Source organism: Dermacentor albipictus, chromosome 1, assembly GCF_038994185.2.
Source record: "Dermacentor albipictus isolate Rhodes 1998 colony chromosome 1, USDA_Dalb.pri_finalv2, whole genome shotgun sequence".
NCBI classification, from domain to species: domain Eukaryota; kingdom Metazoa; phylum Arthropoda; class Arachnida; order Ixodida; family Ixodidae; genus Dermacentor; species Dermacentor albipictus.
Window position 1 is genome coordinate 189,802,543 of NC_091821.1, and position 14,814 is coordinate 189,817,356.

Sequence of the window (14,814 nt, forward strand, 5' to 3'; positions counted from 1 at the left end):
TCATCACCTGTAATACCACGGGTATAGTTGCTGCTAATTTGTTCCGGGCCTGCATTCATTGTACGACTGACGCAAACATCGATGTAAACTGAAAATAATAGCTCCTCTACAAGCCGCTATTTTGAATTTAGGTAAAACAGGCAATGTGTCCAACAATAACGAAAAGTGCGATCGAGAGGCTGTATCATCGCTCAGAATTCTTCACAGCGAGAAACAACCTACAGTGCTGCATTTCCGACTGAATAATAAGAGTTGGCGACGTGCGAGGTGGTGGAGTCCCACCGGAATGTTAAGCATACTGAGAACAACCCCATTTTTATGCAACAAACAAATTGCCACAGCAAAAACGCTGGTGAGCAGGCCGAGAGAACTAAAAAAAAAATGCAGCATTAGGGAGTGCTTTGATACGAGCAATAAGAAAGACACCTCACCTCGCGAACATTGTTCTTTGTCGGAACAAAGTTCTTTCAGCCAATGTTATGCAGTCACTGCTTCCTGTGCAAGCCGTCACGCTTTTTGATGTGGTATCTCAAATATTGCATAACTATCTTCAAACTTCTCTCGGCAGTTATATGCGCAACAGTATGGCATAGCGCTAGCATAGAGAGCAGGAAACACAGCGTACAACATTCACTACAACGGGCTAAAGCGCCGAGCTGAGGAGAAAAATGGCACGGACGAAAAAAAAAGCAATACTCAAGATTCATGTTTCCAAGGGTGATGGCAGGGAGACCAATCGTCGTGCAGAAAAATGGAGTCAAAACTGGTTGCCGCAGGGTGGGGGATGCGCAAGGGGCGAGGAGGAGGCGAGGAGGTCGCGCGGCAGTGGCAGAGTTCATAAAGTGGCGGTACTTTCAAATTATCAAGGGACTTAACGATGCGGCGGAGGCGAGCGCCATCTAAAGGCATTGCAAGGAATCAAGTGCGCTGCTTCATGGCCCCGAAATTCTCGCGCACCGGCGCACGCTAATGGTGGACACCGTGGCCACTCTTTGAATGGCAGAATGCTGGAAAAGGGCTTCCTTTGAGTTCTCACGTAACAGAATTATGTTTTCTTGTATAGTCAAATTACAATCCGGCACTATCATGTCTGTAGGTTGTGTGTAAGTTGTACTTTACGCTTTTTCTGCATATTTTAGCTTGAGAAATTCAATTGGTTCAGTAGCTTCCTTGCACCACATGGAGAGCTTGGGTGTGGCTGGTTCGAAACTGTTTTTGCCAAAACGACGTCTGGCACTGGACGCCGGACGGCGACACCGGATTTTCAGCAACACAGGGCCCTTAACGATATCACGTTGATATGGTAACCTTGTGGAGGTTCCACTCTGCGTGCAGCTAGGGCTGAAGGCGAGCTCCGGTTCTAGCGCCACGCACTCGTCTTGTGGTACTCCCCAACCCGTAGCACAGGAATCGCGGCTACGTCGGGTTCGAACGAATAAGGCAACCAACGGTGTCAACTGTAATAACATTAGCGTAAGCTCTTGGGCCAGTTGGTGCATGATGAACTTGAAAAAGGGGGTACCAGCGAAACACAGAGGATGTGCACACAAGGAAAAGGTGTCCGTCCGTGTCCGTCCGTGTCTTAAAGGGCCACTGAAACGGTTCGGACAAATTTTGTAGACGCGTAGGGTACAGCTTAAGTACAACATTCGCACCACAATTTAAGTGAAGCGTTGCGTATTAATGGAGCTACAAGCGATTAGAAGTTACCCTCCTCCCCAGCCATGCTTTTCCTCCTCAACTCGTTCGCCGAGTGAGCGGGGCTAAGCTCCGCCTTCACTGGTTCAGCGTCACGATGCGACGTCACATCGTCCACTTCCGGTTGTTTTGGAGCCCGCCCCTGCCCACGCGAGACCTCTCCACTAGCCACTTGGCCGTCGACCCTAAGCGAGAGCTATCGAAGCAGCGTGCGTTGCGAGCATTCTGTCGTAGCGCCGAACGTGTCTTGTATTCCGGCAACCACAGGCACGCTGGTCATTTTGGCAAATGACTGGAGGCATAAACTCAAGCTGATGAAGGAACTTTAGCGTAGACGTACGTGAGCGGCCTGATCGGTCTGCACGGTCCATACACTTGTTGGCGCAGCGCTTAACCAGCCAAACAAAGCGCTAATATTGCTCTAACCAAGTGTAAGACATTTTAAACATCTATAAAAACAACGTGTTCATGATTACACTCCTGCGAAAAATACACACCAGCAGCAAAGAAGAATACACTTCATTGCTGCTACTGTGTATGGTAGAGCTCTGTACCACCAGGTGGCTGCACCGTGCAGACCATTCACATTTGCCCATTCTATGATTTGCCCGTCTGCTCATCTCATGGCTCATCCCGTTATGGCACAGTCAAGCGCCCAGACTCTGTCCCCTTGCGCTTGCGTTTGCCCTAATACCTGACTCGTGAAACGCTATTGCGTTAGTAATCTTCCGGTGTAAAGTGACTGCCACAAACGCGCAAATCCTGGCGGCGATCGGATAGCGGCAGTCCGATGCGCAGCAGCCAGTTCGCTCGTATGCTGCCTTGCAGAGGGACACGATGTCGCAGCTTGACATATTGCCATTCGCTACGTTTACAGTCCACAAGGCAACAAAGTCGAATCATAGTGCTCGCGAAAAGACTGAGACCGACTCTGACCGCGGAGCTCTTGTCAAAATGGAGTACGTTGTAACACAAGCAGACGACACTTGCTGTGTGCCGGAAGTGCTTAAGTGTACTGAAAAATTATTCTTACACATTCTCTTTATGTTACTTTCTTTTCATAAAAACAAATTAACATTCCAACTATTACGAAGATCATTTGTTTACCATAAAGTTGGAAAAATTATTGATCACGCGCCCTTGTCAGCCAATCGAATAGCTCGCCCCACTGACGTCGTATGGGTGATTTCGGTCATATGGGTAGGGGCAGCTTAAAATTCCGCCGAGCAGTGTGCTGCGATCGGCAGCGATGTGCATTTTTAAAACCTTATAATAAATTACACGCTTTAGGCGGGGCACTTAGATGTGTCAATTAATGATCAGAAGGACCTACTCTAACGACTCAGTACGTTTGTAGAAAATCGTCAAAAGTGTTTCAGGGTCGCTTTGACACTTTTTCCTTGTGTGCGCATCCTTTGTGTTTCGCTGGTACCCCCTTTTTCATGTAATATTTATTGCTACCAGCAATAAAGAAAACTGGCAGAGGGGCATCCTCTGTAATAGGCTGGCCTTGTTGCCCGGGATAGTCAGGCAAACGAGGTCACTCACTGGTTGCGGCAGGTACTCCAGTCCGGCAGGTTAAGGGTCCGGCATCAGAGAGAGAGGGTCTCCCCCGGTGGCACTGTTTTGTACCTTTTTACCTGGGCGAGGGGAATGTCCGCGTCGCCCGTCAGTTACCTGCCCGCAAGTTGGGGGGGAAGGGTGCGCGTGCGTCCTGAGAGCGAGAAAGAAGCGGGAGAGGGCGTAGTGCGCCTCTGCCATGTTTATGCCGGCTCTCAACGCGATGATGTGGGGAAGATGGGCGGGTGCGCTCCTCACAACCTGAAGTCCCCCCACTATGACATGCCTAATAATCGGATTGTGCTTTTGACATGTACAATTGCAGAATTATTATTCTACGTTTGGCATTACCTCGGCACTTACTTTTGTTGACATGGGAAGATAATCCAAACCATAAAGTGTTAGTGCCATGTTATAGTACTGTGGGTGCCATGCTGAAACATCCTTTATCTAAATGTGAACAGCATATGAGGAAATGCATGGGCACTAAAGGTACTTGAGTGCTTTGTGTTTACGTGAATGGGATAAAGTAATGCATTCTGCATAGGCTTGATGTTACTTTTGTGGCCACAGGCAAATCTTTCTTGTTGCTCCAAATGCAAATGTTTGGTTCTTGCAGTACTGCTTGTGTAAGTCACAGACTTTATTTATAACCAGTTGTCAATACTCCTGCCTTGTAAAAAGTAGTCTTGTATGACCTGGGTGACACAGTTTCAAAGAAACAATGTTTTATTGCCTTTAGGTGACCAGAGTTGAAAAAAGCTTTCAAGAAATTCTGCACTGCTACCGGCAACAGCCTCAGAACAAGAGCCACGTGAGTGCTTGCTTTCATTGACTCCTTTAATTGACTTTGCATATGACTGTGGCCCATACTTTATTTTTTCTCCTCCCTAACACCCCAGGTGTATCGCAGTGTACTGTTGCGGAAGAATCCAACACATAGTGATAACAGCAGCCGCACAGGCTCCAACTCCAGTTCACCTGTTCCGGTTGACAAAGATGATGGAGGTGGGTGCTTGCTTCTGCCCAATTAAAATTTAAATGATCTTCACAGGAATAAAGAACTGTATATATACAGGAGGCCTGTGTAAAGATGTACAGGTTTGTGAATGTGGGGTCTATTCATACAAAGGGTTGGTGGCACTGCTGGTCAGCTTTTGTAGTGCTTACAAAAGTTGACATTGCTTGTCATGGTTTGCAAAACCTGGTAGCTGGAGTCCAATAGCTTCAAAAAATGTTTGCCATGTTTCCCCATCAGAATGCATTTTTGCATCCTTTGTCGGGTATCCACAGTCCAAATTCGAAATTCGGAATAAGTTATAAAGGACATTAGAATAGCTGTGTAGAACTTAGCTTGGCCGATTCCTTAGCCGTGGCACTGATCATGTATATTTTTTTTCTTTCACAAATGTACATTAATTCATCCAGTGAAGTAACTATTGTAGCGTATGACTTTACTTGGTTGAGCGAAACAACACCGGACCATGAACACAGTAGAGTCGCCATTTTATTTTTCAAATTCCCTGGGGCCTGCAAAAATGATGGAAGAATCAGGCAGTCCGAAAAAACGAACGCATGCCTTTTACTGCCCCCAAAGGCTCAAATCGCCACAGGCACATCCGAAAGAGCTCTGACGGCCTGCCAATACATTCATTAGGCGCGTTGGTGCTCGTACTGTGACATGAGACATGGTGGGTACATGCTAGTATAATTAAGGAATACATACTGTGACCCTTCACAGTGGCCCCTTTCCATTCGCCGCCATACAGAGTGTATACTTCATTGCAAAATATTGCTATATTGCGGCAAAACTGACTTTTTGAAAATTGGCATTATGCAACGCTTGACCTTTGCCATGCTTTTTGCCCTTCGAAACCATAGACAAGTGTGACAAAGGCAGAATTGGTGCCATTGTTGACAGCAGCTAATTCTTTCAATAATAATATTAATAATAATAATAATAATAATTTTAAAAAGGTGCAGTTTCACCCAAAAGGTGAAACATTTATTGCGATAGCAAATTAGTGGAGAGCTATATGATCTAAAGATAGTAGTTTCATCGGCAGTGTAAACTTGTAAACATAGGCATACTAACTAAATTAACAAGCATTGTGTCATGTGCACAACTAAGCATGAATGCATCTCACTTGATGACCAAGGAAACTTGCTGTCAGAATGCTTCAGTGAGGATATGTGGCAGCAGCAGCCGTTCGCATCATCGTGAACTAAGTTGCAAACACACAGCGCAGTGTAGACTCTTTACCCGTCGCAGATGGCTTTCAAGATACAGTGGCCCGGCCGGGCGCATGTGGCCGCCCGGGCTGTCTGGAGTAGAATGCACCCCCTCCCTACCCTCCCACAGAAGCCTTGCTTGTGTGCGGCGGAAAGTGGCGCGCTTCCTTCCCGCTTTCGTCTGTTGCGTGTGCGAGATTGAGCCGCAATCGCCAGCCCACCCTTGCACGCTTTCACTTGCACATACGGCATGTGGCGACAATATTATTGCCCTTGGACTTTATATGGAACCTCACCGCGATGCCGATGTCGACGGCAGAAATGCACCTGGAGTGTTCATATAATTGTTGTCGCAATAAAACTGGAAGTGAATAGCAGCAAGCTTGGTGGTGAACTGAACGTCAAAGCTGCTAGGACTAGCGTTGCCGCGGCGGTGGTTACAGCTGCCAGCAAGAGTTTTTATCAAAAAGGCGGTGGTGCTGGCTTTGATTAATGCCATTTGTACCTGCAGTCACGGAAGTCTGGAAAATCAGACGGTGAATAGTTTCAGCACCTGAAATTTTGGACATTCTTACTCTGTGGGGTTCGTTGCGGTGCCGCAAAGGTGTCTGAAAAATCTATCGTTGACTGTAGGTTTATATCACACAGCGCTGAAAGATGATAAAGAATTGAACAATCTTCATGGTGTTCATAGCACAACCACTTTGCATGTAGGTCAATTTGAATTACTATTCTGTGTTTTGAGGTTGTGTAAGAAGTGTTACATATTTAGGTAAATGCGACAGCACAATGTCTATAATACAGAACTTGTGTGCACGGCTACAACAACCTCCTACATTTTGACAATGCCTGATCTTTTGATGGCTTCCTCAGTTTTCTTTTGTCATCCATTTAAACCTCAGTATAACAAATTATCGGATATAAGGCATGTGGGGTCTCACCTGTGCTCATGGGACAAAGGAACGACAACGCAGTAGTGCAAACAATCGCAAGAGCATTTATTGCACCTTTCATACTCTAATGCCTGCCAGCCAAATTACAACACACAGAACGTGCTGATGGGCGTGTGACAAATCAAGGAAATGCGACTCACCACGACCGTATAGTGAGTGAATATGTTTGCTCCATGCTGGACACCAACGCCTGGTAGTTCGTGTGTATGGTCATATGAATGGTGGTGCGTTCGAACAATCGTGTTCATCCATTCTGGTGTCCTGGTCTTAGGCCTTGCAGTAGCATGTATCGGTGCACGGGCTGCTTGCCGACCCTAAGCCAAAGAGGAACAGCCTTCACCTTTTTGCGCCCAAGTAACCCTGCCGTTAGGTGTAGCAGTGCAACACTCTCGCCATCTCTCATACTACTCTGCAACCACACCGACCGCTGCCGTAAAGCCACACGGCAAAGCCGGATTACGGGAGACGATACTCATGCAGGGATAAAAACATATCGGGGGACGCGCATCCCCACAGGAAGTAGGTATGAAATGTGGTTGCTCATGCTTTATTTCAGTGGAGTATTCAATGGAGTACCTGCTGTAATGAAACCACAAATGCAGGATCCGACAAGGCGACGGTTATAGGAAAGCAAATTTGCACGTGGCTTAAAGTACACTTGGAACCTCATTATAACGAAATGTTACATTGAAGTAAATTAAATTCCCCTTGAAATTTCCATGGAGATCCATGTAATTTAGTTACTTCTTTTAACAATGTAAAAGCGTCCTGCCATTAAATATAATAAACTAGATTCATCTTCAAAACCCAAAAATACCTGACCGTTGAATACCGAGTATGTCACTTTCTATGGAGTAATCACTCATTCGGCACGGCAGTTCAATCTCCCAATATCCTTGCGTTGTGTATGCTGTCAAGCAACACTGGTCTTTTTCACTGCCACCTGTAGTCGCGTGTAAGGTGCATCTCACTGCCATGGCTTTTCTCTCTCCCACTGTGGCGCACCATGCAGACTGACGCAGCTAGGCATATTTGGGGCACGGCCTCCGATATCATGCCTGCGCAATCTCGGAGGCCGCACGCAACTGCACTCAACCTGCAGCAGTCTGTGCGACGCACAGCTGTAATGAGACTGGTGCGATGTTGAGCTGCTGTTTGCATGTGGCTAGCATTGCTCTGTGTGGCGGTATGAAAAAATGGCCAGGCTTAGCTTGGTTAAGCCAAGAATGCGTTGCATATTGCGCGAGTTGGGGCCCAGCTTTTCCTCCGGCTGTCGTGACGTCACGTCACGTGGTTGCACTAAAGGTCAATGGTGGCTGCCCGGCCGCGCCCAAGGGCTGAACTGAGTGATTGCAATATGCAACGCATAAAAATGCATCCACTTCTCCCTCTCATCGTGGTATGCTGCGATGCCTGGTGCAGCTAGGTGTGGCCTCTGAGACCACATTATCGTCCGTACAATCTCGGAGGCCAGGAGCCGGACAAACCAAGCTGGCGCAGCGGGGTTTGCTGGCCCACTCTGTGCTGCCCTTGCTTTCGTGTTTTAGTAGTTTTGTTATTGCATAGTGCTGGGCTGGTTTTGCTGGCTCGCAAAACTCTCTCAAACTGCAAGTAGCAGAGAATGCCATATCCATTTGATATGCCGGGAGATTCCCGAGCAATCCACATCACTTGACCAAGAGCAGTGGCAGCAGCGAGTCCAACACTGTGCCTTGGTTCGATTTCTCCGTGGCCTTGCATTTGCGTTTTACTCGCCAGTGGACTAATGGCAGTAAAGGGTGGTGATGGCATATGCAATGTCACCACTCCCCGCTCAGGGGGTGGGCGATTTAAATTGCGGACAGTATGTGGTATGCGGACGGAAGGTATGCGGACCCTTCAGATGCGATTTTCATGACATAAACAAGTGCTGCGACATTTCTGGAATGTTAAGTCTATGTCGACTTTGTATTAACCTTTTGTGTCCCTTGAAATGACACATTATAACATACGTGTGCATTTTGGCTCACATCTTGGCTTGATTGGACTGTTGCCATCAAGCCAACATGACAATCTTGTGTTATTATACTGATTGCATGGTAATGATGATGCTGAGTGCGTGTATGTAATTTATAGTTGTTCCTGTGCCATCAAAATGTGCAGGAGACTCTTTGCTTTCCTGTTAGAGGCATCACACTTGAGCTTCTTTCGCATAGGCGTTATTGGGTTTGTTTTTGTTTTTTCGTCGATATCAATGTATATGCTTATACATAACAAGTAGAGGATATAAATAAAGTACTTTTATGTCAGATGTGACTTAGTTATAACGAGGCTTGATTGTGCTTAATTCACATAACTACCTACAGCATAGGGCATTGTCTTGTCATATAAAGAAGTAGGTTATACAAGTTCATGGTACACCACTTTCTTCTAGTAACTTCCTTGTTGTTCGTAGCCGTAAAGGAAAAAAGAAAATAGGCTTGTTGTGCATTTCTTTGGTGTGGAATGTAGCATTCGAAATCGCCTTATTGATGAAATCGTTTTTGACCCTTTAACTGCGATGTTTTTTGTAGACATCATGGGCAGTAGGCATCGCAACTATTCAGGTGAAGCTTTCTTTGTTGAGTTGTGGTCGGCGGTCAGCCGTGGTCAGTGGTTAGACTGGGTGACTGTAGGATACTTTTAAAGGGAAATTTTCTTTGTGTGATGCTGTGGTTTTGTGGTGGTTGCATGAGTGGTTGGACTTGTAGAGGAGGGTGCGAGGGGTCAAGAGGAGGAGAGGTACAGTGCTTAGAGGAGGAAGGTGGTAGTGGAGACAGCACATGTGCTGGGGGTTGACATGATGCCCGGCGCTCAGATTAAAAAAAATTATGGGGTTTTATGTGCCAAAACCATGATTTGATTATGAGGCATACTGTAGGGGGGGGGACTGTGGAATAATTTGGACCACCAGGACGTGCATCTAAATCTAAGTACATGGGTGTTTTCAAGTTTCGCCCCCATCAAAGTGCAGCCGCCGTGACCAGGATTTGATCCTATGACCTCACGCTTAGCAGCCCAACACCATAGCCACTAAGCAACCACGGCGGGTGAGGCTCAGATGGAGTTGACATGAAAGCTTCACTTACATAGATTTCCATTGTGCATGGGATTTGCATGCATTTTAATGAGAAAATAGCTCAGTAAGTTGTCTTTCAATTTTTTTTTAAATGAAAGTCAAGATATTTTGATGCAGAAATTTGTTATCAAATGCCCTGTGTAGGAATGAGTGGTTCAAGGTATGCATTATATCATTTTAAAAAAAAGAGAGAGAGATAAACACAGCATTAAGGTTTGACTTGTTTTCACATATTATTAGGTACGTAACACCTAAAGAAAGAATGCAAATATTTTGCTTTCCATGTCAGTTTTCAGAGCTTGATTAAGTAAACTGTTGCATTCTTTTTTGTTGTTGTTGTTGTTGTTGATGTGGTTGCCTTGGTGTCACTTGAGCTATAGGTCAAGCGGTATTTGCACAGGGGAAGGGAGCATGATGTCATGAGCCATCACGCTGCTCTACCACTCACACCGACTGTGTGAGAATTGAATGATGTCAATGCTGGCCGGTAGTTTTAGTGACCGGTGCTCTCAACACCAAGCGTATGTGCAGGTATGGGTATGCTGGGCCAGAGACACCGGAATTCCTCCATGAGTGAGACAGAAAACAGTCTCTTTTTATCACTGAGCTTCAACGTGTCCGTGCCGCTGAAAAAAATCAATGCAAAGTGAACAACACCGCCAAGCAACCGCGAAGGCAGCGATGATTTCAGCACCAGCTCTATACTGCCGGTGAGCGCAGTGTGATAGGTTTCTAAACTAATCAGCAAGATCCCCCGCTGTCTGTCCCATCGAGTGGTACTGTTTTGTACCGGGGCAGCAAGACATCTCCCATCCCACAGTAATGTCTACAGCAGCGGCTTGGCTCCAAAAAGGTGCTATGTTGTAGTCACATGATGCACACTCCCCACTGCGAAGGGAGAGATTTTTCCCCCCTGTGTGAATACCGCTTTATGTATGACTCTATCTGCCTTGTGCTAGTCACTTCACATAGCTTGTCTTGGGGGATTTGCTGATCACAGGGCAGCGGTGACTGTAAACTCAGCCAGTCATCTACCTTACAAGCTTGCAATCATAAAAGCACAAAAAGTTTTCAGATGATGGAAGAAGAATTCACAGTTTTGGCATATGTATGTGCTGAGACTTTCCAATAAATTTGTCTTTACAGTGGTATCTGCAGTGTTTAAGCCTGCATTGAAACTATAAAGAAGGCTGTGGCATCGCTCAAACACTGAGCTTTTTAACTAAAAAAAAAATTGTTATTAAGGTGCTAACTTGGCACCATATTTTCTAGTGATTTGTTTAATTTTCCTCCTGTTTTGCCTCACTCCTGCCCTTTGTCATTAATTCTAGACATTTGTGTCATTGTTATCACTGGGATGAGCTGCTCAGCACAGCAGTTAGTTAACATTAAGAATGGCAAATGAACTAGATCAACACAAAGTAGACCCTTGGAGTGTATTTTTGGAGCTGGTGTTTTCAATTTTTGGCACCAAAGAGTAGCTTACGAGCTTGTTTCATATGTGCTGCTCACTAGTGCAGGTAAGCACTGTGGAATTCTGATTTATGAAAATTATTTTGTTGCAAAACAACGACTAAGAAAAGAGTCTTAGTTCATTACTGGGTGTGGCAATTTTTGTTTGCATTCCAGATAACAAAAGGACTGAACAATTGAGCTCCACACGGTCATCCAGCACACTTCCCATGATGCTTCCCAATAGTCAGCCTCCAACTCCAACTCGCTTGGCTGGCACTGCAACACAGTTTGAGTTCGATGAACGGGGTGACATCATAAAGTTTTACAATGAAGTAAGCCGTGTCAGATTTTTTTTTAGTGTTGTAGGATATTGTCATGTTAATAAAGGGAAAATGGGACATCCACCTAAACGTAGCTAAGTGCTACAAAGGAAACCCATACGGGTTCCTTGAAAGAAAAGTTTCGCAGTTGCACAAAAATTCGTCCTGGTCTGGGACTCGAACCCAGGCCCACCGTCTTTCCGGGCCAGCTGCTCTACCATCTGATGATGGTAGAGGTGCTAGAGCAAATGCCTCGGTGCTGGTGCTGTGCCGAGACAGTTTGCTTGGCAGAGTCAAGACGATTTCTCCTAATGCAATATTTGAAGCCAGTCATCCAAACAGCTCGCGCAACTTTGAAAACTACAGAAGACTATGAAAGAGTGCAAAAACTACAGAAGAGCGAAATTGCCATGCCTTGAGCATTCATCATCGCGCGAGCACAAAGCAAGTGTCCTTATCAAGCAATGATCTTGCGTAAACGCTGTGGGCTCGTCCAAATGCTCGCTGCTTTGGAGTGCATTGTGTGGGCTGATCGCTCCTGCTCAAAAGTGCCGATCATCTTGTCCAAGGTCACAATACACTATGACCACGTTGATGCGTCACTGACATTGTCCTGAAGGGAGGGAGGGAGCGAAAAAACATAAAAGAACAACTCCCAGCTTACCGTAACCATGTGAGGCCGAGACAAAGTGTCGGAGAGCAGCCGAACAAGTGCACGCGAGCAGTGATAGATAGAAAGGAGGAGGAAAGATAAGCTGTGAGTGAGGCCTGGCACGGCGTCTGGCTTGGTAGCAAGCTGCTACCGAATAAAAATCGAGTGCAAGCGACTCTGTTGATGCTGCCTGTTGCCTTTTTCCTGGTATTGTTGAAGTTTAGTTTGAGATATCCGGAGTTTGGTGAAAAGACTTCGCAAGATAAAAAAAGAAAAGCACATAGGTTGAAACCACAGACAGAAAAAAATTTTACTTAACCGATATTTCAAGATATCAGAGTTCAAGTTAACAAGGGTTTACAGTACAAATTTTCTTGAGTGCGCTTGAATTGATCAGCTTGCTGTGGAATGCATACAATATAACTTTCTGTACAGAATTTAAGTATGAAAACTTGGTGTCATGGCCCCTTTAAGTTTGTTGTGTAGATTTTCAGTTCTGTATTGTTGTTGCATAATTTTGTTCTGGGGCACTTAATATTATTAAGCCTTGCCATTTTTATTCGCAGATCTACAGGAAAAGGATGACGACATTTGCCATAAAATTCTCTCCGGATTCAAGCAAGGTATACAAGCTTTTTTGCTCACTGATGGCGAACTAATGAATGAGATACAAATATTAGTTTCTCAGTGATGTGATTGGTTCTCCAGTTGCGCTAAACAGTGCCAAAAGCAGTGATTTAAAATGTGCCACATCCTGCAACATTAGGACAAATTGGATAATTTGCACTGAGACGTCACTTTAGTAGTCTTTTGGGGAAAGAGAAGCCGACAAGCGCTCGAAATCTGTCATTGCCGTCCACGCCTGCAGTGCCAATTTGAGTGTCCATGAGAGCCAACAAGCGAGTGCTCTGGAGTTAAAGAAATCTCTGAAGGCCAGTAACTAAATGATTAACAGAGGACAATATTTGATTAGGCCAATGGTTATAACTAGCAGACCAAACACAACCTTCACTGTGCGTGACAAGGTGCTGCACCGCAATGATCATGCAAAATCGCAGTTGCCGCTTGACAGATGCAACTTACCTTGGTCGTAAGTCTGTTTGCCATTTTCGCCGCAACTGAAAAATACTATTGTTCCTCGCAGTGGCGCTAATGGCTTGGCTGCAAAGATGTGTGCCTCAATGCCACGTCTCGTAAATGGCGAGGCCAGCATCTAGATGTGTGCTTTACTGCTCACAAGTACTCTGTACAAGAGTATGCATAAAACAATAAATGTTCCATATGCAAATTTTGGTCATGTATAAATGTATTGTGGTATGTGAAAACGTGCAAGCTTGCATGAAAACTTCACATACTGACACCAATAACAAAAAAAATTAAAAGAACCATTCCACTCTGTGAAAATGGAATGGCAGCGAAAGGTGATGACAATCAAAGCTTTTAAACAAAAAGCAAAGTGCTTTTGCTGCCATTCCATCTTCACAGAGTGGAATGGTTGGCGTTTTTTCCATTGCGAGTCTAGTGTCATTGCTCATTCGGAGGTGCCCAGGCTCGCGGTTATTGTTGTCGTTTAGCATCGTGGGAACGTTCTTCATCGGTGGTCATTTCGCGCTCACGATGTTTACATTCTCATTGCTGTTCCTTCCAGCGTTCCTCTTTCACATGTTGTTCTTCAGGTGTATGAACTATACAAGTCCGCCCCGTCGATAACGCAGCTGTTTTGTAGTGTTGATACCTCTCCTGCTTATATACTGCCATAACCTTGATGTCAAGCTATTGTTCACGGCGAGCGTTCTAATCTGTTCTGCATTTTGACATCTGCACCACCGCACTGCACTCGTATGGCTTTGGTAGAAATTGCTAAGTCTGTTTCTGTTGCCGGACGCCGAAAAAACAATGGAAGGTTAGTTACCTATATACAGCCTTCGCTGTAATAAAGAAGTGCCACGAATTTGATTGCGATGATGTTAAGAATGTGACGACCGTTATTTCCTCCATGCAAGCCGTCATATATGACCAAGGGTATTCTGCCACCGTGAGCACAGGTATACTATATCGACATGCCTTTGCTTCGTTGTGGAATCCGTTTGTGTGCTTTCCACAACACCCCCTCAAAAATTGCAGTTGTTTTCAATGCATGCAAATCATAAATGCTCGCAGCTATGTTAAATGAACTCTCGCAAAAGTGCACATGAACAGAGGCGGTTGTAAGAGTGTGCCAGTGGTGAGATACATGCCGTATTCATTTTTCAAACGATAGGCGATTTTCTCAAGTACAGTGGAACCCCGATTATATGACTTTCTTGGTACCGCAAAAAAGCGTCGTAAAATGCGGGCATCGTAAAATCTGAACATAAGTTATGCCTATAAAAATACTACTTATTTCACGCAACGGATTTACGAGAAACTTCAGTGTAAACTACTAACATACTCTGAGGTTTGCAGACAGGACACAAGAGTAGAGAAGTGGACAACATGAACGCCGGCGTTGGTGTTGTTCACTTCTCCACTCTTGTGTCCTGTCTGCACGCCTCACTTCTTTTTTGCATAATGAATCCTTACCAACTAGCTCAGCTTTCTGTTGTTCTAACATACTCTGTAGAGCTTGGAAACCCAAATTACCAAGAAAGTGAATGCGATAACAATTAATGCTGCAGTACAGGTACCAGTCATGCTTTATCCACATGAACCTTTACGGCACTCCACTGCCCACTGCCGTGATTCCCGCCAGCCGGCGCGAACTTTAAAAAAGGTCGGTAAGTTTCTTTTGGACCTTGTTTGATCTGTGAACCAAGAGCTTTCCCTTGAGTTGGGCAACGTCTAAAAGGAGGTTCTCTGCGGCGTCGC

The 14,814-nt window shown here is 45.3% G+C and overlaps 1 protein-coding gene across 3 annotated transcripts in view; it reads left to right on the forward strand.

Moving 5' to 3' along the window:
• The window catches only part of LOC135898039 (retinoblastoma-like protein 2), a 127,558-nt gene that overhangs the window by 97,077 nt on the left and 15,667 nt on the right, over positions 1 to 14,814 (forward strand). For all 3 annotated transcript variants that reach the window (XM_065426773.2, XM_065426771.2, XM_065426772.2), the window contains 4 exons: positions 4,001 to 4,072; positions 4,161 to 4,266; positions 11,170 to 11,327; positions 12,534 to 12,590. In XM_065426773.2, coding sequence (XP_065282845.1) covers positions 4,001 to 4,072; positions 4,161 to 4,266; positions 11,170 to 11,327; positions 12,534 to 12,590 — 393 coding nt within the window. The remainder of the gene's footprint in view (positions 1 to 4,000; positions 4,073 to 4,160; positions 4,267 to 11,169; positions 11,328 to 12,533; positions 12,591 to 14,814) is intronic.